The sequence below is a fragment of the Zootoca vivipara genome, chromosome 2 (genome assembly GCF_965207765.1).
Source record: "Zootoca vivipara chromosome 2, rZooViv2.hap1.1, whole genome shotgun sequence".
Classification (NCBI taxonomy): Eukaryota; Metazoa; Chordata; class Lepidosauria; order Squamata; family Lacertidae; genus Zootoca; species Zootoca vivipara.
This window is the reverse complement of record NC_142584.1, coordinates 1565360-1588675: the sequence shown is the minus strand read 5'-3', so window position 1 is coordinate 1588675 and position 23316 is coordinate 1565360. Positions and strand designations below refer to the sequence as shown.

The following is a 23316-nucleotide window of genomic DNA, read 5'->3' as shown; positions in this document are numbered from 1 at the left end:
CCAGCATGGTGAATTTCGCCCAATATGCGCGAACTGTCATATTTCCTTGGCGTAAATTATGAAGTTCCTCCTTAGTCTGGTCCATATGACTATCGGACGAATACATCGTTTTCAGACCTTCTAGAAATAGTTTGACATTCTTCATGCAAGGATTCTTTGTTGCGATTAACGGTCTTAGCCACTCCCTGGCTGCCCCGGTAAGGTGCTCCACAATAAACGCTACCCTGTGCTCATCATCAGGGAACTCATCATGGTGCAGCTCAAGAGCATACACAATCTCAGTCTCAAAGCCATGATATTCCCTCGGGTCTCCATTGAACTTGCTTACTAGGGTCCCGGCTCTCCTTCCTGGCAGCACTTGGACTTGGGGTGCCCCTCCCGCCTTGTTTTTCTCTGCATCTAGCTTGTTTTGGAGGTCTACCGCCGCCGCCCTTAATTGCTGCTCTCTTTCCTGAAGTGCTCTCACCTGTTCTGCAAGTTGTAGCCTGTCGTCCTGGACCTTCTTGGTTTCTTCTTTAGCTGCCTTTAATTCCCCCTGCGCCTGCTGCGCCAGCTGCTGCAGGTCTTGCTGGGCTTTCTCTGCGATCTGCCGCCATTTCTCCGCCTCTGACACACTCATCCCGCCAACTCCAAAGTAGCCCAAAAAAAAGATTCGGAGGTTGCTGTCACAGAGGCCGGATCAGGCTACTTCAGAGTGACGACGCTACGCAGCTCTGCATTTTATTCTTTTATTGGTGCTGCGTATTTACAGTGCTGAAGTCATTGCTATTTACAAGGAACGATGTGGTCATTCGGTTTCAGAACCTCCGAATGGCTTTTGGCGCGTCTTTCTCCAACACAAAAGCTTTGGCAGACCCATCCTCTTTCCCCTCCTCTTTCTGCGTAATTCCGGAGTTGGGGGGATGGGTCTCCCCCCCTTATTCGCCCCTTCCTGTCCCACCTGGGACCCTGGCTCCTCTACCTTGCCTGAGCCTCGGACACGACTTCCTGCTTCCCCACTGGAATCGGAACTCTCTCTGCTTTCCCCTGTGCTCGGGGATGGGCTTGAACTCAGGAGGGGAGGGACTTCGCGATATCCCCTGTCCCTCACATCCACCTTCCAGGATGCAGAGAGGAACAATTCTAGGGAATGTTAAACCCTGGCAATCTCTTGTTTATCACACTTGCGTTCTGCACATTCTTACCTTGGCAGGTGACGTTATCTGGTGCCAAAATCTGGTCCTCTGCACAGGCACACCGCCTGCCTTTGGGGATGGCGAGGCAAAGGCTGCTGCAGCCTCCGTTGTTTACCCGGCAGCTGTTGGAGCCAACTGCAAAAAGGATAGGGAATAAGAGAAGCTGAGCCACAGTTTCACAGGTAAGAACGCCTATGACATACGGCAGGAGGTAGAAAAACCAAGAGAGACCAGCAGAAAATGTTTCAGAGGGAGAGAAATGGAATGAATGGTGTTTATGTAGTCTTTAATTCTGTACTTTAATCAGGTTGCTCCTGGGACCTGTCTATTCCGGCACAACTCCTATTTCCCCACCCCAAATACAACTGCAATCACAATTTTGGCTCTGGAGATTTTTGAGGTATCTGCACATATTTTTGAAACCTCCGACGCCAAGTTCTTTCTCTGAGTGCTTGTTCCTGTAGTCATCAATTTCAAGCTAGTTTTTCTCTAGCATTGTTTTTCTTTTTTGTTGTTGTTTTGTAAGCCTTCTTCTTCCTTACTTCCTCTCACTTTAATCCCTATATCACGGTCCCCTTTGAAAGTTCTCCCAGTTGCAAGGGAGCAGCTTATTCATGAGCAGAAGCCCATGCAGCCAGGAGGCGCTCTCCAAATAACCTATCCCCAAGGACAGGCTCCATCGCATGAGGACAGGGCCACAAAACTGGTACCCCAGGAGGAAGATACTAATTTTATGAGAAAGACCCATTTTATGGGAAAGGTCATTTGGAGGAGTCTTTGAAACACTCTCCCATCTGCACAGGTTACATTTCCAGACAAGTCAGGCCCATGCTCCTGGCAGAACAATTAAAAGGAACCTTGGTGACTACAGAAGAGCAACAATAAGGCATGAAGAGTCCATTAAACTGAAGAAACTGTTCCCCCCCCCCCGGTCTGGGCTCCGGTATCTGCAGAAACAGGAGAACAGCAGTAACTAAACAGGTGACCACGAAAGGGAAGCAACAAAAATACCAGATACCAGAAGCCCTTGAAGCTCTTGGGAGGTTCGCTTACCTCTCTTGCACACTGCTAAAACATTTCTGTTTAGACAGGCCTACCCAGATGCTTAGAAAGTTGAGGTAATTTTAAACTTGTTTTAGTATTTTAACTTTTGTATGTTTTATAGAAGGGTTGCAAATTTTTGTGCACCTATTTTATTGGGCAGACGGTTTACTCCAATGAGAGATATCTATCCACATGTTTAATATGTATAGGCTTGCAAGGAACTCTAGTTAAATAGGCTGGATGTCTCCTGAATAAAAAGTTCATAGACAGGAGTAAACTGTACTGCATATTCAGACTAGGTCACTGGTGGCGAACCTATGGAACACATGCCAGAGGGGGCACTCAGAGCCCTCTCTGTGGGTGGGCACGCATCCTGTTGCTCCAGTACAGTGCTGGCAGAAGGCAAGGGCAGTGCAACGAGTCCTCAGCTCAACTTGGGCAGCCAGAGCGCCATGTGTATGGTGGGTCGGCACAGGAAACTGTGTGGCTGGAGCGGGATGCGATGCCTGGCGGAGCGCCGACTCTTTCCAAAACGGGGGTTGCAGCTATTCTTCGGCCCGAGTTCATTGTGCCCAATTGCACAGAGGCTTCCAGAGCATATCATGGCAATTAGTATTTTGCGCAAGTGGGTTGCGAAATAGCACCGGCAATGATTATGGTGGGCCCTAAGTTTTGGATGCTTCATGAGCAAGATAGTAAAGCCAAAATCCCCAAACTGGCCTGTCTGCTGCAGCGCCTTTAGGGCTCCTTTTGCTCAGTCGCTCCATGTGGGACGCCAAGACCAAGGAGGTGCCCTTGTGGTCAGGGAGGTGCAAAGGAAAGGGCCGGCTGGGGCATTGGTCCCATTCGGATATGTGACACTGTCCCCAAGCAGGCGCTCATATTGTTTTCAGAGGCTAGGCATGGATCCTGGGACTTGTGTCCGAGTAGATGCGCCTCGGATGGGACGTTGAGGGGTGCAAAATGGAGCCACACCCCAGGGCGCACGTTTTCCCTTGGGTCACCTCCGCTGAGGGTGAGGAGGGTGCAGCGCTCTGCACCCGCTCAGAGCCGCGCTGCCGCATTGATGGGCTGGCGAGAGTTCCGAGCAGCCGCCTTCGTCCTCCTGCTGCAAGGCTGAGGCTTTACACACCCTCCGGCCACACCGGACACCCTGCGTAGGGGTCACTTGGGCTGGGTGAGGGAGTGGGGCTAGCACGTGGGGCAGCCCCTGGGGCCCTTTCAGGAAATGGTGGCATGATGGGGGGTGCCGCTCTGCACGCGCTCAGAGGGCCAACGCCAAAAACACTTGCTTGCTCTGGCTGGAGCTTAAAAGCAGGGGATCCTTAATAATTTTAAGTCAATGAAAGCACTTGGGATTGCTTTCCTTACTTAGTTTGGATCATCTTAATGCAAATTTTTACAAGTTGTTTGTATAACTGAAAGCTGTTACTGTGTTTTTCTTTTAAGACAAAATATGTTGTTTTTTCTAAACTAAAACCTCAGTATTCAACTTAAATTACCTTGTTGGCACTTTGCAGATAAATAAGTGGGTTTTGGGTTGCAGTTTAGGCACTTGGTCTATAAAAGGTTCGCCATCACTTGCCTAGGTCAAAGTTCCTAATGTTATACCCTTTCTAAGGACCAACATCAACTTTTGAGCAGGTTTGATGGATCAAAATGGATAACAATGATGGAAAAGTTCATCAATGTGATACATTGCAGAAGCTGCTTCGAACGCTGCTGAATCGTAGGGACAGCCAAGTGAGACACTGACATTTTAGGTGATAAGAGCCTGGTGATAAGGTTAGGAAAACATCATAACCAACAAGATACTAGAAACCATAACAGTCTTGGACTATTTTGAAGAAAACGCTGGAACTGCTGACAAAGCAGGAATTAACACTTTGCCCTAATTAAGACTATGGATACCCATGATCTAAACCTTATGTCAGTGTGCCTATGTGGGTAAAATAAAATGGATGTAAAAGATGAAGAATTCCAGCCCAGTTCCTGATGAATATGATATATATTCAGAGACTCCTGCTCCTTCTTATCCAACTCTCCTTTACTCCCTTTCACCCAGATGAAGGCAGAGCATCCTGGACCACAGTACTGTCTGGGTAACCATGAACTTCAATTCAAAAGTCTAGGGAACTTTAAAATATTAACATCTTATAAGGAACTTTTTAAACTTAATTCAGAAAGATTTATCAATCACTTAATCAAAGAGCTCTCTAAGCAGTTTGAATAATAAAACTGTAGATTAGAATGGCAGCAATTATCGATATTCAGAACCCTCAGAATTTGAAGCATGGGGAAGCAAAAAAATTATAATTTGGCATAATAGTTGGTTTAATAGATATATATTTGTATAATTTGGAATATTTTTTGATATGATTGATTTCTAAGTGAAAATCTAATAAAAATTTATTTAATAAAAAGAATAATAAAACTTAGTTAATATCCACATATTGTAGCTAAAATAATGATTAAAACACAAATAAAATCTTTTTTTTTTTGCTATCTATATAGGTAACTAAATTATATGCCTGAGAAGACTTGCTGAAATAAAGACGTTTACAGAAGGCATCTAAAGCAATGTAGCAAGCCGATATCATGAATCTGAGTTGGGCAAGCTCATTGATCCCACAGAGATTCAAACACCCATCCTCATTTGAATCGCTCTGCACACCATTGTGCTGATTGTGACTCAAACAAAAGATGTAACTGCAAACATGGCTTTTTGCAGTTGTAAGTAACCACAGCAATACTTTGCCATGAGAAACTGCACTTAGGTTCTGCCTTAGTGCCTGGAAAAATTAAAAAATCCTTTCTGTACCAGAGGCCAGATAATAAATGAACCACCTGTGTGTATGTCCCCTGCCTTGACTACCTGGGATCCTGTTTCCCTACAGTGCCTTTCGTATTCCTGCACAGCCTACTTGGATAAGAAGCTGTCAGTGGCTGAGTTGCAATAAATCAGCACATCCTGTGCCTGTCCTGCCACGCACCTTGCTGCTGCTGAGCATCATACATGCGGATTTCAAAGATTGGCGGACGTTCATTGCGCAAAAGCTTAACAGCCTTGGAAGTCTGGTCCAAGCGATAGATGATACCGCTCCGGTACTCTGTCCAGAAAAGGAAGTTGTCATAGTGGCACAGCCCAAAGGCATGGTTCAGTTCATTGCCATCATACACAATCTGCATTGGGGGGGGGGGGGGGAAGAGAGAGAGAAATGGGCATTTCTAGATATGCTGTGATTCTTCTTAACTAACCACCCAAATACCACTCTAGTGATGCCTTTTTAGGACCTAAGATGCAGCACAGGCCAATAGCTGACTGCTGGAGCAACTGCTTTACATGCAGAGGGACCCAGGTTCAATTCCAGAATCTAGAGAGCTGCTGCCAGATGGTGTAGGGTGATAATAAGTGAGGCAATACAGTGGTCTGACTCAGTGTAAAGCAACCTCTTGTGTTCCTATGATAAATGCAATAATGTAAATAAATATAATGTTGTATTCAGTGAGTTCTACTCAGAATGGACCCACTGAAATTAATGAACCTATTTTCATCGTGTCCGTTGATTTCGACAAAAGGAATTCCATGCTGCACTATTACAAACATTGTGCTTTCTTTGTGCGGAAGTGGCTGGTAAGCAGATGTTTTTGTCTCTGCAAGGGCAAACACCATGAATGTTTTGCAGTGATTATGGCAGCTGCACTAGGGTTACACGCAACCTATTGGATGGTACCTGAGGTGTCATAAGTCCCTCCCTCCCAAAGCTCCACTCTGAATGCCCCAAGTCTTCAAAATAGTATAAATCTGGATCTCCCCACTATAGGGGCTCCTCCACCTTTCCTTCCATTGGGAGGCTATACCCACACCTCCAGCAATTAAAATTTTACCCTCCTCCCGCCGCTAGAATCCTGATTGCTAGGAAATGGAAAGACAAACTGCCCCCTACCATAACAGAGTGGCAAGCTCTGCTGATTGAATATTTACAGTTAGCAAAATTAACAGGCTGGGTGCGGGACATAGAATATCAAAAGATATCCAAAGAATGGAAAATTTTCAGAGAGTATTTAAATACATATAGTAACAACAACATTCTATTGGCAGAACTTGAGCGTTATCTGTAAAATATAAAAAGCGAAATCAAGAAAAGAGAGGAAAAATTCTAGCGTAAAGTCGACATAAACTAACTTGTGGGAAATAACAACAACAAAAAAAAAACCCAGATATGATGGAGAAGGGTTGGAAGTTTTGTTTATTTGTGGAAGTGGAATACATCTTGAGATATGATTTTGGTATGTATAATTTCAGTTTTGAGAATTTGGTTTGATGTATTTTGTTATATATTTTATTTGTTTACATTTGGAAAGATCTGATGTAAATAACTTTTAAATCCTTATTCGAAAGGATTTTAAAAAAAATAAAATAATTTTTTTTTTTACCCTCCTCCCATCCTCCCACACTTTCAGGGGTGTGCCTTTTGCTAGATATGCTACAGCTGTTAAAGCATTCCGAGGAATATCTGTTACTCTCCATATGGGTTCAAGCCCAAAGATAGAGAAAGGGAACAAATACAGTGGTACCTCGCTAGACGATTGCCTCACAAGACGAAAAACTCTTGCAGTTTCAATGGAGACTCACAAGACCATTTTTTTTCGTCCCATAGGGTGCCTCGCAAGACGATTTTTTTCCTTCCGTCTTGCGAGGCACCCTATGGGAAACCACACTTCAATGCGTTCCTATGGGAACCACTTCATAAACTACTTTTTCGCTATACGAAGCGACTCACGGGACGAATTAAATTCGTCTAGCAAGGCACCACTGTACAGCTTACAAACAGCTGAGAAAGACACAAGGCAAACAGGTGCCTAAGCCTTGCATGAAATCACTGGGCAGAGAAGAGAGGGAGGCAGGTGTAGGTAACTGAAGAAAAGGGCAGGAATATGCCCCAGTGTGAGAGGCAGAGGCAGAGCTGATACTGACCTTCCGTTCTGTGCCATCCAGCATAACCATCTCAATCCGGTCATAAAATGCATCCACCCAGTACAGCACCTTAGCCGGAATATCAAGGCTCAGTCCATTGGGCCACAGGACAGTTTTGGAGGTGATGAAGACGGTGCGATGGGTGCCATCCATCCAAGCCTTTTCTATCTTTCCCCTCTTGCTGTCTTTTGGGTCTTCCTCCCAGTCAGTCCAGTACATCCACCTTATGTGTCAAAAACAAAAATAGAGGAGAAAAAAGAAACCAATTATGCTTAAGTTCTGTATCCTGTTTCTCCATTTTCTTATTTTTTTTTAACACATTAAACATAAATTGTATTCTATAATATATTATACAGGTGAAACTCAGAAAATTAGAATATCGTTGAAAAGTGCATTTATTTCAGTAATGTAACTTATTATTTTTTCTTTTTCTTTTAATTTTTACAAATGCTTTCTTTTGGAAATTATACAGTAATAAAACAAATAGTTACAATAATACAAAAATAAACATCACCATTACATTTCATTAATTATATTCCATTTATAATTGACCCGCCCAACGACAAATAATTACAATTACAACAAATAAAGCTTGACATATCTTGCTTTGCATGTCATGCATCTATCTCATATATTGGTTTCACCTTTTAAGTTGCGCTACTGAAATAAATGCACTTTTCGACGATATTCTAATTTTCCGAGTTTCACCTGTATTATATATATTACCGAATATATTATAGAGAGAGACCATAACCCCACAGTGTACTCACAAAGTCCCATCATTTAGCTGCAAAACCACCCAGCAAACCAGGCTACACCTTTGGCACAGAGGTTTCCAACCTGAGAGCTTTGGTCTCCTGGGGCAGGGGGCACACAGTTACCCAAAGGGGTCTGTAAAGCAGTTATCTCACCTGCCCAGCGATCACCCACTTGTTTAAAGGAGAGGGGAGGTTGCTACTTTGCAGCTTTAAGACAGCTGTCTTCAAGCATGTGACAAAGGTGTCTTTTAAAGCAGCCTTCTCCCCCCTCCTTTTAGCATGTGGGCAGGTGGTGTCAGGGCTGGGAGACACTCCCTCTGCCCACCTGCTTACTCTGATGTTTAAAGCAGAAGGGACAAGATGCTGCTTCAAATAACTCATTTGCAAATGGCTTTAAGACAGCCCCCACTGCCATTTATGCCAACTAGTGCAGCAGAAGTGGCAGCTGAGAGGACAAGTAGAGAGGCAAAAGTTCAAGAGTGGAAGTTCTCTATTAGAAGAAGTTGAGTGACAGGGTTCTCCTCTCCCCTCCCTTCCTCAGGAACATGTTCTCTTTAAATACCTACTTGGGCCCTGCACATCTTACTTATTCATATTAACCAAGCAGAGCATGGCTAATTCAATCCTTGCCAGATATATTGCTCTGTACTGCCTGGAAAAGCATTGCACGAACAGATACAGACACATGCGAGCTTGAAAGGTCAGGTGGCACAGTAATTGGCTCCTCTGAATGACCAGCATCGAGACTTGGAAATACTTGGAAATTAAGATTATTGAACCCTGTCTGATGAGCTGAGCAGGTGGGGTGGAGGAAAGGGAAAGATGGAGAACAATCACAGCTTTCTTTTTCTTTTTTAAAAGACTATTGATAATAATGATAGGGACAAGGAGGAAACAGCTCATCTGATTCCCCCTCTCTTTGCCTCTCCCCACCCACCCACTGTGCTTCCTGACTCAAGAGAGCTTGTGAGTGTGTGCACATTGCAATTCCACTCCCTGCTGAGCCTGTCTGAGCAGCTCCTAAGAGCAGGATGTGGCCTTTTAATCCCCCAGGGACTGGCAGCCCCAGAGACACCAGTGTGAAAACAGAATGAACTCTTGAGCTGAAGTCTTTGGGGAGTCGATACAGCAGGAAACGAACCAAAACAATTCCCTCCTGGTGAGTGAAAACTCTCTGGCCTGTACCACATGCAAGAGGCTCAGTGAACTGCACAAACATGTGAGCGACACTATTTGGAACATAGGGCTACCCTAGCATAATCTAGTCAGAAACAGGCCACTACTGCCAGGAGCTCCTTTATGTAAGACAATGAAGAAGTTGCAGTCAGCAGGTAAAGAAAGGTTTGCTATTGGAGCTGAAGGTATATACTGTTATGAGTTTGCGGGTGTTAGACACCCTAAATTCTTGGATTCAGTAAATGTTAGAATTTAATCAACGTTAAAACCAGGTGTCAGACACTAGATTTAGCAAGTATTACAATATAAGACAGGCCAGCATTCCCATGTCTGGGAATCGCCTGGGAGATGAGCCCTTAAGAAAGACAAGTCAAAGAGAATGAGCCATTAAGAAAGACAAAGAGAGGGGACTCTCTCACACAGCTTTTGGGAGCAGCCCCTCCTCCAGCTCAGAGTTAGTTAGAAAGACAAAGGCCAGAGTTTGAAGTAGAATAGTATTTAGGATTGGGTTTCCAATGTTGACCGTGATGTGAGGTAGGAGAAAAAAGGTTGCAGTCTGGTAAAGGTGGGTCTGTAAAATGCAGCAAGCTAGAGAGATGGTCAGAGTCATGGCTGATGTCTGTTAGAATCCAGGGCTGAAGCTATGGGAGAAGCAATACCCTCTTTGTTTGTGAATGCTGTGAACCCCTCCATCATAGGCTCAGGTTGTATATTATTATTATTATTATTATTATTATTATTATTATTATTATATTTATACCCCGCCCATCTGGCTGGGTTTCCCCCGCCACTCTGGGCGGCTTCCAACAAATAACAAAATACATTAAAATATCACAGATTTAAAAACTTCCCTAAACAGGGCTGCCTTTAGGTGTTTTCTAAATGTCAGGTACAGTGGTACCTCTACTTACGAATTTAATGTGTTCTGAACGCACATTTGTAAGTCGAAAAAATTTGTAAGTCGGATCCCATAGGAATGCAATGGGAGAAAAAATTCGTAAGTCGAAGCAACCCTATCTAAAAATTCGTAAGTAGAAAAAATCCTATCTAAACCACATCCAAGATGGCAGGCGGAGCTCCATTCGTAAGTAGAAACATTCGTAAGTAGAGTTATTCGTAAGTAGAGGTACCACTGTAGTTGTTTATCTCCTTGACCTCCGATGGGAGGGCGTTCCACAGGGCGGGTGCCACTACCGAGAAGGCCCTCTGCCTGGTTCCCTGTAGCTTTGCTTCTCGCAGTGAGGGAACCGCCAGAAGGCCCTCGGCGCTGGACCTCAATGTCCGGGCAGAGCGATGGGGATGGAGACACTCCTTCAGGTATATAGAACCGAGGCCGTTTAGGGCTTTAAAGGTCAGCACCAACACTTTGAATTGTGCTCGGAAACGTATATTTATAAATAAATCATATACAGTGGAACCTCGATTGTCGAACGCTTCAGAAGTCGAACGTTTCGACTTTCGAATGCCGACAACCTGGAAGTGAATGCTTCCATTTTTGAATGCGCCTCGGAAGTCGAACGTCTTCTGAGGCGCATTTCTCCATTGCAATTGCTGACTGGCAATTGAGCCTCGGTTGTTGAACGTTTCAGAAGCTGAATGGTCTTCCGGAACGGATTACGTTCAACAGCCGAGGTTCCACTGTATTGTAAAGACACCTCGCTTCCAAAAGGAAACACAGGCCTTGGGTAAGCATGCCTGGAACCCCTGAAATTTTCCTCTGCTCAGAGAGTGGGGTGGTGTGCAACAATACTTCCCACAGGCTTGGAGGTGTTCAGCTTATCTTATTTCTCTTGGCCAGCTTGTTTATTTAATTTATATCCCATCTTTCCTCCAAGGAACTCAAGGTGGTGTGATTCTCCCCTTCCCTATTTTATCTTTAGAACAATTCTGTAAAGTAGGTTAGGCAGAGAATTCAACTGAAGTTTGGTTAACAGATGCTGTGCATGTCCACTTTTTGCTTTGCATCCCTGTTACATCCCCATCCTTATTAAACAGCAGCTAAAAGTAGGCTCCCTGGTGCTCATTGGAATAGCATGGTGACACCCACCCATTCAAGGGGTCCACCACAATGGCTCGAGGGTGAGTCATCTGTCCTTCAATCAGAGTCTTCCTGGTCTGTGCAGCCTTTGATAGCCGGGCAACACTGATTGTCTTCTTGGGCCCATCATCAGTCCAGTAGAGGTTGTTCCCCATCCAGTCCACAGCGATGCCTTCCACATTGTGAATGCCTGGAAGGAGTTAAAATCAACAATCATGCTCAGCAAAAGCAAGCCAGGCAGATGGGGACGCATCAGAAACTGAGGACTGAAGTGAAAGTGACACAGCCATATGAATGGTGCCATGTACTCTGTTGGTTTGATTTCTACTGAAACAGACAAGGCACGAGGCATGATGGACACACATGTGCAGACCACACCTACTCTGCAAAAGATGCAGAGAGAGAGATTCAGCAGCAGAACACAACATTCGGGTTGGTACCCAAGAAAAAACAAAGAAATCTATGCATGAAAATAGTACAACCTGTGCTGTGCACTTTTCTGTCACCCATCAGCTGGCCTATGTTCTGAGCAAAATTGTGTACCAAAATCCAAATTCTACTCTTTCTTGTATGTGGGCACTTGAACCTCACTCTCTCTACTCCAATCCGCACACAGACTGTACTAGGAAACCAGACCAGCACCTAGCATACTGAAGCAGCCTGGATGAAAGGGGTACATACCATCTTTCAGGATTGTTTCCCTGTCCGTTCCATCAATCTTCTGTCGCCCAATCAGGTAACTGGTGGTGTCAGCAAAGTAAATGAAGCCAGTCTCTGCATGGAAATCCAGGGCCCTGGGGTTCATCAAGTTTTCAATGGGGATCATGTGCTCATCAGGAACTTTGGCTCCCATGTCCATCCCACGGATGATGCCTGGCCGACCTTTGCCATAAACAAGGAACAGCTCGTGCTCTGGCTCTGGAAAATGACAAGGGGAAGCATCAAAACAACAAAGCTAGGCTAACTTTGATTTGCACTGAAGCTCATCTAGAAGCTTGGGCACTCCTGTCTTCCACAATGACAAAACTAAAACCCGTAAGAAGAGCCCTGCTGGATTAGCCCAACTGTCCAACTAGCCCACCATCCTGTTTTCCATGGCAGCCAACCAGATGCCTTTGGACAGTCTACAAGCAAGGCATGAAGGCAACCGTCACTCTTCCCCTGCTGCTCCCCAACAACTGGTATTCAGAGGCATATTTGCCTCTTAAAACTTGGAGACTGCATATAACTATCATGATCAGTGGCCACTGATCCATCATTTGTTCAATCCCCTTTTAAAGTCAGCCTCCGTATGGTGCATCTAATTTCTACCTACAATCATGAAAAGACAAGCAGTAGTCATCTCTATTCTTGAAAACGGGAAGCAGAAAGGAACAGAGCCAGCTTCCACTTGCTAAGTCAGAAAGCAGCTATCTGTAAACAATGCATATATTTGAACCTCTGTTTTGATTCCTCAAGTTCATTTCCTTGTTGCAAACTGTTGCATATTTTGCTTTGGAAGACTGAAAAGCTGCAAATTCTCTCCCATGCTGCTTAAATTCGTAAGTAAGCAGTATCTAAACACCAGCACTAGAGAGCAAATAATTCAACATACAAAAAAACCCCCATACATTTGGAGTTATATACTTCAATTGGCTTATATGCTACAATTACATTTGGCATGTTTGGATTAGAACAGAAGGATAGTTAAGGGCAAGTAGCTGGCCGTGTGACTGCATAGTGCACAAAGCAATGCCTGTAAAGAGAGGTAAACAGTTGTCCACGTTTTTGGACAACAATCCTTTAAGTGGAATGCATCATGTGAATTTATTTTACTGATCTGCATGTGGAAATCACAGTCCTAAAGTGGCTAGGTTGGGGGGGGAGAGAAATTTTAAAATTATACATTTGGAAGCCTCATAGGAGCCATGGGGCAAGGCACTGGGAGCCCTCACTGCATTTACTGCCCCCATATCCACAAGCTCTTGCTCAGAATAATGAAGACGACTGAGCATTTGTTCACTTGGGCTGCTAAGCGTTTTCCCTTCCACTTCTAAACTTAATCTGTGCCTAGTCTACAGCCAAGGAAACCCACCCAACTGCTTGGTCTTCAGCCTCTTGGGCATAGTCAGTATCTATGAGATTGAAGGAAAACTGGAGGTCAGCAAGGTTTGCAGGTTCTGGCCTTTTCCATTATAATGAACTGATGAGTTAAAAAGGAGGAGGTCAGATGCTTGGTGACTAACAGCTTTTCACACTGTGGTATTTAGCTGGCAACCCATATCCCTTCTTGTGCAAGGATTTTTCCTGGCCTAAAATCAACCACAAGCTGGACTCTGGACCAGCAGCTTTATATCCACAAACAGATTGGCTCATACAGTACATCTGCCACATTGCATCATCTGGTATTCCGGGAACTCTAGCTGGGACTAATTTCATGTGTGCCTCTTCTCCCTTGCACCCAGATCTCATAGGCAGTAGTTCAGAGGTCACTTGGGGCTTTTCTTTAGAGCAGATCTGATGGTGGCAGGATGCCCTTGCCTTCTACCTTATGTACAGAATGTTAAAAGCATCAGCTTCCCATAAGGAGGAGAGCCATTAAGCCATAAGCCACAGGCTCATGAAATAATGCTGACACATTCAGGACACACACAGAGACAGCAATCCATCCATCCATCCATCCAGAGAGAGAGAGCTCATTTGGGAGATCTGGGCTCCCAACTGCCCCTCTAGCACTCCCTCTGTGCTGCTCTTCCTCCTGGACAACAGGGAGCTTGGGGCCAAGACTTATTGCCCACAAGGCTGTCGTGGTGGGTTCAGCACCAATCAGGATACAAATGGACAATGCTGCGGTGATAAAATGGTGCTACCGTCTGACTTCTGCATAATATATTTGCTTATTTTACTGGAACACCATGCTATGGCTCAGGGTGAAGTGGTGCTGGATTCACCACTTCGCCAAAAATACTCAAATCTCAGGATTCTGTCATGAGTTTCCAAGTCTCTCCCCTGTTTCTTTGCCCTGAATAAGTTCACCAATCATCGGTCCCACTCTCGACTTTGCTTCTGCCGCCATAATGTTCCCTATTTGTCAACAGGATGCATAAGTGACCCCGTCTCACCAAACACCTTTGTATAATATATGCTGGGTGACAACAATGATTCACAGGGTGAGACCATTAAGGCAAATTGTTGCTGACTAAAACTGAAAGGCAAAGCTTCCTCGCCACCTCACCCTCCCGGCGCAGCCCCACCTCACCCCAGCCTTAGTGTCTGCAGGCCACTTACTTTTGCAAGACTTTCCATCGCTGCCTAGGCTGAATCCTGACCGGCACCGGCATGTTCGGGTCTTGTGGCTATTTCCAAGGAGGCAGATGTCAGAGCAGCCACCCGGTTTGCCAAACTGGTCCTGTTCACAGGCATGACTCCTCACTGCAGCAACAAAGAAAAGTTCAGACAGTTTATTAACGACTCAGCCTACCATACATCTTTCATCTTCCACTGTGATTCTTAAAACCATCCGTGAGCATGCACTTGACATGCCCCAAGTATGAACAGCAAGATCATATTGGAGAAATGTCAAGTGTATGGTGGACAGTATTTCTTTATATCTATCTATCTATCTATCTATCTATCTATCTAATACCTACATTTACATCTGTCAGGGGGTCTTCCTACAGGGAGCCTCCTCCCCTCTTGCTGACCAGCACTTCGCACAGTCAGAGCAGCAGCTGTGGGTCAGGTGAGGGGAATCAGGAAGTGGGCGGGACGGAGGTGTCAGGGCTCAGCGATGTTGGAGACCCCCTGCGCCGCCAGGACCAAGAGGTGGAGGGGAACAGGCAGCCCCTTCCAGCGCCCAAATTAAGGTGCGCCACCAAACGTAAGGTCAGGAGGAGGCATTTCGAGGTGCCCAAACTCTTATGCTGGCCCCATAGCCGGAAACATCCACTCCTGGATTCTGAGAGTGACTAAGAGGTCATGTTTTCTGCTATCTCCACACACCTCTCCTGAGTTTTAACAAACCTCACCTCTGATGGAGGTAGCATTTGGGAGAAGGGCATCAGTGGCTGATGGTGTTGTGTAGGCAGGGTAGCTCAATCACTTGGTTCTTAAGCTTTAAAAGAGCTTTAAAAGAAAGCACCAATGCTCTGAATTGGGACCAGACACAAAGAGGCAGCCACTGGAGTTCATTTAAGACTGGTGACTATTGATCAAAGTTGAGAGGCATCAGTCTAATTTTTGACCACTGTATTTTGCACCAACTGAGGCTTCAGAACCATTTTCAGAGACAGCAACTTTAAGCTAATAGTAATAGGTTTAACAAGAATTGTTAGGCAATATGCTCCTTTCAACTTTTGAACCATGCTCTCATTTCCCCCACTCTCCAGCTTCTTTTAACTGGGCTGGCTCATTTTGGTGAGATGTGACACACTTCCCTCCAGGCTGTTGCACAAGATGCTGCCTAGTTCATTACGCAGATACTCAGAAAACGGATCTGAGACTCAAACATACATTCTGTTTTGGGCACTTCTGGCAGTCATCCCATGCAGCCTTTTACCCAGGTCAAAAGAAGCATGTGGAGAACCCATATTATACAACAAACAACATCTGAAGGCCCACAAGTTCTCAAGTCTGGCCTTAATAGGGCCACAAACCCACCCATTTTAGTCCTGGCTTTATTAGTTAGGGCAGAGCTTTCCAAACTGTGTGTCACGACACGTTAGTGTGTCAGCTGCAGTATGTAGGTGTGTCGTGCAAACGCTCCCCGTGCTCCTCCTGGTTTGCTATTAAAACTGAATTACCGTGTCACAAAATGATGCATGTTTAAAAAGTGTGTCACCAACATGAAAAGTTTGGAAAGTTCTGAGTTAGGGAGTACACTGAGTGGTAGCCATCCCAGATGAGAAAGAAACTTCCCTCCCTGAAATCTGCCAATTAGCTTAATGGTTCAGTGAATCCTAAGCAGCCAATGGAAGGCTCTAAGAGGATTTTCAACATGCAAACCGATTAAGTAAAATGAATGGAAGGGCTTTGGGGGGAGGGACGGAATAGTGCTGGATGCTGATTGAAGGGGAGGGGAGAGAATGAAGCACACCACTGAGTGCCAGAAAAACTACCAGTCATTGCTCAAGGGTTTTCCTGGGAGCACTGTGACCTAGTCAAATATATCTGCTCTGGGGAAGAAGCAAAAACAGCCCTTGGAGGAAGCCATTAATATTTCAAGATGCCACATCTGCTTAATTCTTTCCTTTTCTGCAGGGCAGTAATCAATCAATCAATCAATCATATGCCGCAGAGTGCTCTCTGGAGACAGCTTTTGAGATCTCTCTCTCTCTCTCTCTCTGAAAGAGCTGCTGGGAGATAACCAAATGTTCAAGAGGGCCCACTTGGGGCACAGCTAATGTTATCAGGTTTTAGCATAGACTGGGTGATTAGTCAGAAACAGCCAATACTCAAATGCCGCTCAGACTAGAAGTAATTTCCAGTAAGTTAACCTGAATTAAAAGTGATACATGAGGCTCTTTGCAACCAGTGCACACACTCCTGAGAGAACTTGACAACCATCTGTAACAGGAGCTGGAGGAAGCTGAACTCAGTGCCACTGAAGCAGGCGGAGAGAGGGGGAAGGGGAGCTAGAACACACACACCACCGAAGTTTCAGACAAGATGTGGTCAGCTTCCAAGAGTGCTTATATTCCTGTTCTGCACGCTTATCTGTGAAGCAAGTGCCCACCAAATGCTGGTTTGTAGGAAGCTGAGGCCAAACCCAATTTTGTTTAGTGTACCTGTATGACAAATGTACAGTCATACCTCGGGTTAAGTACGCTTCAGGTTGAGTACTCCACGGACCCACCTGGAACGGATTAATCCACTTTCCATTACTTTCAATGGGAAAGTTTGCTTCAGGTTAAGTACGCTTCAGGTTAAGTACAGACTTCCAGTACCAATTACAGTCATACCTCGGGTTAAGTACACTTCAGGTTGAGTACTCCACGGACCCACATGGAACGGATTAATCCACTTTCCATTACTTTCAATGGGAAAGTTCACTTCAGGTTAAGTACTGACTTCCAGAACCAATTAAGTACTTAACCTGAGGTACCACTGTATTTCTGAACACCTGTTTGTCATAATAACACTTTTACATTGTTGTTGTTGTTTAGTCATGTCCGACTCTTTGTGACCAGGTGTATATAGGAGGCAACAATTTTAAGCACGTCCAATTGATGCACGATCGCTAATGCACAGGCCCTTTTGGACCCAGAAGAGGGCAAAACAGGGGGTGTAATGGGGGCAGGGCAGGGTGTTAACACGGCATGAGGGCCAGGAAAGGAACTCCCCACGCGAAACGATCGTTGCCTGCACCATAGCTGCCAAGTTTTCCCTTTTCTCGCAAGGAAGCCTATTCAGCATAAGGGAAAATCCCTTAAAAAAAGGGATAACTTGGCAGCTATGGCCTGCATATATGAATGCTGTGTGTAAGACATAAAAAGAACCCTGTTGGGTCAGGCCAGTGGCCTATCTAATCCAGCATCCTGTTCTCACAGTGGACAAACAGATGCCTGTGAAAAGCCCCAAAACTGCTCCCATGATCCATTCAGAGGCTGGCACACTCAAAACCTCTAGATCCAGACCATTATTTTGTTGTGATTCTTAAAACATTCTTGCAAACTAGGTGAACATTATTATCCCCAAAGTGCTTATGGGGTGACTGAAGCTGATGGAGAATGACCGAGCTAAAGCCACCTGGGGAGTTCATGGCAGAGGTGACATTCTAACATGAGGTTCTATATTGTACAGTTCCTTCTCTTTGCCACTACATGACAGCAGCTCACTGAAAGGGCAACTGCTTGGGAGGAATTCAAACAAAACTTTGGGTACAAAGATATATGAGAGCAGGTGCCGTAAGCAAACAGGCAGTTAGAAGGGCAAAAAGGGGCTAGGCCAGCAGTTGTATGGAGAAGAATGAGTGTGAGAGACATGTACAAGACTCAGAAAGGGGGACTTTGAAAAGCAGCTATGAGAGTACAACCAATGAGGCCAGGCAGAAAGGTGGGCCTTTACATGCTTGGGCACCTGGTAAGCAGAGCATCCTATGCATTTTTGGTGAGCAATAACACTTCTCATTAGATCTGCTAGGGTGAAGGAGGTGCTTAATCCTCCTTGAGTGAAGTTGCTGCTAAACCTTTTAAGACCTACAACATGTGTTCCTGCTGCCGCTGACAGGAAACAACAGCTAAGCTGAGCTAACAACCATTTAAATCTAAAGGGAAATAATGCTAACTGACCCTTTAATATACCAACTAATTAATTAGCATTCTTGAAGCACCTGGTGGGATGCAGCAGGAACAATACCAGCCATTGCCAACCTTCTTGTGAAACCAGAACAAGAAGAGATGTGTGTACAACTCATAAAAGTCTATGGCTGTTGAGTGGAAGGGTAAAGGCTTGCCCCCATTACTCATTGCTCAGAGCTATAAATACAGAGGTGTGGTTGTTTTAATTGTGCCTGAAGCAACATGAAGCAAACCACGCATCTTGGTTTAGCATTATGTGCAAACCAGCACATGTGGTTTGTTTTTCCCAAGCAAACCATTAGTGATAAGTTAGGAACAAACCTTAGCTTTCACTCATGGTTTGATTAGATAAGGTTGCCATACATCTGAGAAAACCCGGACATGTCCTTTTTTGGGGGACCAACATGCCCACCTGGGCGGATGTTTACATTTTAAAGGAAATGTCCGGGTAAGCAAACCGTCTGGTAACAATATCCAAGGTGACACTTCCTGAATCCCAAAACGGTTTTCAGCCTTCTAGGGGGACATGATTTTCACCACTCAACAGCTTCAAGAAAAATGCAGAGAGCAAAACCAACCCCTGTATATGGTGTTTATTGACCTGACTAAGGCTTTCGACCACCGAAGAATTGATGCTTTTGAATTATGGTGCTGGAGGAGACTCTTGAGAGTCCCATGGACTGCTAGAAGATCAAACCTATCCATTCTTAAGGAAATCAGCCCTGAGTGCTCCCTGGAAGGACAGATCGTGAAGCTGAGGCTCCAATACTTTGGCCACCTCATGAGAAGAGAAGAATCCTTGGAAAAGACCCTGATGTTGGGAAAGATTGAGGGCACTAGGAGAAGGGGACGACAGAGGACGAGATGGTTGGACAGTGTTCTCGAAGCTACGAACATGAGTTTGACCAAACTGCGGGAGGCAGTGGAAGACGTGGCGTGCTATGGTCCATGGGGTCACGAAGAGTCGGACACGACTAAACGACTAAACAACAACAACAACAACAAGGCTTTCGACACTGTAAATTGTAATGCCCTGTGGACTGTCCTTCTGAAAATTGGCTGCCCAGATAAATTTGTAAACATCATTTGGCTCCTCCATGATAATATGACAACAACAATCACAGATAACAATGGCTCTCAAAGTGAACCATTCACAGTGGGATCAGGTGTTAAAAAGGGTTGTGTTATTGCCCCAAGTCTATTCATTGCCATGATATACTTTGTCGACGGGAAACTCCCCACCGGAGTAGAAATCATGTACCGAACAGATGGAAAGCTCTTCAATCTGAACAGGCTGAAAGCAAAAGGTAAGGTTACTGTAACTTCCATCATAGAGCTTCAGTATGCTGATGACAACGTAGTGTGAGCACGCTCAGAGGATGACCTCCAAACCATCCTAAATATCTTTGCAGAAGCTTACAAAACGCTTGGTCTATCACTCAACACCCAAAAAATCAAAGTGCCCCTCCCTTTTACGTAGGAACCTGCCCGGAATCTCTTTGAAAACAATTATTGGTCTTCCATCAATAATTAATTTATTAGTGTAGCTTAATCTCACAATTTCATTTCTCAGCCTCATTGAATTGAATATTACCAAACAATCTCCAGGTGCCTTTCTTGCCTTAGCTTTTTCTGATCTTACTTTAATCCTGAAAGCATTTACGATGGAGTGACTCACTTCCTCTTGTCATTTCCAGCCACCTCGCCAATTCTTTAATTATTTTTAGCTTAATATCTTCATTTGGCTCCTCCCGTATACCTCTCAATTTCAGATTCATCTGTTTTTGCCTCATCTCCAACATCGCCATATTATCCCACATTTGCTCTTGCGCTTTGTCCAAATACGATATTTTCTCTTTAACTTGATCTGTATCTTTCTTTGCTTTACGCACCTCCTTCTGTGTTTTCTTCATTGTATCCTCCATTGTTTTAGATTTTTCTGTCAAATCTTTTATTTTGGTTGTGAGTTCACCCACTGCTCCTTCAATCTTCTTGTCAATTGTCTCTTGCACCTCCCCCAGTTTCTTCTCCATACGTTGTTCATTTTGTTTAAATTCTTCTTTTATTTTCTGTCATAAAGCCTCCAGGTCTTTGACTTCTTCCTGTTTTGATCCTCTCCTGTCTGCCGGTGTTCCTAGTCCAGCTGTTTCCCCCCCCCCATTCTTTCCAGCCATTTTCAAATTTTTATTTGCAATATCTTTCTTCGTCACAAGAGGGAGCTCTCACCTGTAGTACCAGGCTGTCCCCTAGATGGAGCTCTAATAGCCAAACAGTATAAAGCAAACAATCTCTATTTCTCCCACTAGGCGGCACCAGTCCTGTCCTCCCCTCCCTCAATGTCTCTACACTCTTAAGTCTCAATAACAACGATTGTCCCATTCCACCAGTCTTTTATATTTAAATCTTCAGCCACTTGGTTGGCCTAATTCCAATACGGCAAACCTGCAAAAAAGAAGCAAAGCCCCGCAATTCTTCGGTCACTTTGACCTAATCCTCATATGAAGAAAAAGCAAGGGGAAACCCAAATGCCAAGGCAACAAAGTTCCGCTTCAGCCACTTGCTGGCTCAATCCAACAGGCTTTCTCATGATCTTAAAAGGTCCGACGAAGAGGATAGAAAAGAAGGCAACTTGAAATATAAAAAGTACACGTACAGCCCCCAGCCTCTCCCCCTTCCCCAGGGTACTTGTTGCAGTACTCCAGTCCTCCCTTCCCCCCTCTCGTTAATTATTGCTGCGTAGTCGGCAGATCCTTTTTTAGGGCTAGAGTTTCAGACTTTTAAAGTTCTCCAGTTTAGCTGCCGATCTTCCACCCAGGGAAATAACAAAGTATCCTTACACATTCTTGCAAATAGTTTTTTCTCCACAAAGTAACTTGCCCTGTTACAAAGGACTTTTGGCACAACTCACTCAGCAGACACTTTCACTTTCCTCCACTTCTTCCTGCGATTTCAGTCCTGTGCCATCTTTCTCACCGCTGCCGGGACGGACCCCCTATTTTCGCCCCTCAGCTTGCCGAATTCACTCGTTCTCAGTGCTTTCTTTTAATTCCTCCTACTTACGGCTGAATTCTTTTAATTTATTGGAGCTCGTCGCTTTCATCCGAAGCCTGAGACTGCATTCTGCAGGGCTAGTGGTCTTCTCCCCTTCGTGCCTGCAGCTCGATCCCATCCCCGGCTTTACAGACAAAAACTGGAGAGCAGGAGAGCACGCTGGGCACCGCTGGGTGCCACGACCCTCAGGGTTACCCCCCCTGAGGTTTCGAGGTCCGCAGAGCCTTTGCGTGACCTCTAGATGCCCTGCAAAACTCGGAATTCCCCGGAGGGCTATTCTGCGCTTCTTGCGATGGCCATCTTCCAAAGCAACTACTGTGGTACCTCTACTTATGAATAACTCTACTTATGAATGTTTCTGCTTACGAACGGAGCTCCATCTGCCATCTTGGATGCGGTTTAGATAGGATTTTTTCGACTTACAAATTTTTAGATAGGGTTGCTTCGACTTACGAATTTTTTCTCCCAATGCATTCCTATGGGATTTGACTTACATTTATTTTCGACTTACGAATGTGCGTTTGGAACGCATTAAATTCGTAAGTAGAGGTACCACTGTACTCTATTCCAAACTTAAAAATGGAAAGCGTAATGCTGGTGGTCAACAAAAGAGGTTCAAAGGGCCTTCTCGGTAGTGGCGCCTGCCCTGTGGAACGCCCTGTGGAACGCCCTCCCATCAGATGTCAAAGAGAAAAACAGCTACCAGATTTTTAGAAGACATCTGAAGGCAGCCCTGTTTAGGGAGGTTTTTAATGTTTAATAGATTATTTTATTTTATTTATTTTATTTTTCTGTTGGAAGTCACCCAAAGTGACTGGGGAAACCCAGCCAGATGGGCGGGGTATAAATATATTATTATTATTTTTATTAATAAGACTGTCTCAAGGCAAATCTTTAAAAATGTAGTATAAACACTGACAATTGGGAAACACTGGCCTGTGAGCGCTCCAGTTGGAGAACAGTCTTTACCAAAGGTAAAGGTAAAGGCTTTGAAGACACTTCAAAGGATGCAAGGGAGAAACGTGCTAAGAGGAAGGCACGCTTGGCAAATCCACACCGTGATCAACTCCTGCCTGGAAATCAATGTCTCCACTGTGGAAGGACGTGTGGATCCAGAATTGGCCTCCACAGTCACTTACAGACCCATTGTTAAAATCGTATTTATGGAAGACAATCTTACTCGGCTACAAGTGATCGCCAAAGAAGAAGATACTGTATAGATAATCCTCCAAACCTGGTTTATAATTGAGCAGATTACACCACTGGACAACCTTTCCCATCCTGAGAGAGGGAAAGTATGTGTGAATACATCACTTTCTAAATGATCATAATGATCAATACTGCAGATAAGGCAGTATTGCAGAATGGCACACTGTTCTGAACCTGTTGCTAAAAACAACCTCATGGAACTTTATTGCTCATACATGAAAATAAAGAGAAAGCGGGGTGGCAAGACATTCCTTTGTTGCCATTCAGTAAAGTCCTGATAAACATGAACCACCTATATACAACCAACCATGGCAGGAGGGTGGACAGTTCAATCAATCTGATGATATATGACCAAGACAGAGAGACTAGTCAGACCAATGCTATGTGGATAATTAAAAAACTGGCCTCAAGAATGGACTGACCAGTGATAAAATAGGATGCAGGAAGGATGGCTGGACCACTCTCTGTGATGCTAAGTGAGAAGGACATGCAATGCAAGAATAAACTGATTACTCAATCTGATGCCATACTGATGACAGAAGAGTAATGAATGAGATGCAGAGAGTGGACTAAGTCCTCTGGTTAGGATGCAATGTAGATATTTCTAAAT

General features: G+C 44.7%; 1 protein-coding gene across 6 annotated transcripts in view; it reads right to left on the bottom strand.

Annotated features, from left to right (window-relative positions):
• Window positions 1–23316, bottom strand: part of LRP1 (LDL receptor related protein 1) — a 329900-nt gene that overhangs the window by 129543 nt on the left and 177041 nt on the right. For all 6 annotated transcript variants that reach the window (XM_060272175.2, XM_060272177.2, XM_060272178.2 and 3 more), the window contains 6 exons: window positions 14437–14580; window positions 11851–12087; window positions 11179–11359; window positions 7198–7420; window positions 5213–5402; window positions 1185–1310 (listed from right to left, as the gene is read on the bottom strand). In XM_060272175.2, the coding sequence (XP_060128158.2) occupies window positions 1185–1310; window positions 5213–5402; window positions 7198–7420; window positions 11179–11359; window positions 11851–12087; window positions 14437–14580 (1101 nt within the window). The remainder of the gene's footprint in view (window positions 1–1184; window positions 1311–5212; window positions 5403–7197; window positions 7421–11178; window positions 11360–11850; window positions 12088–14436; window positions 14581–23316) is intronic.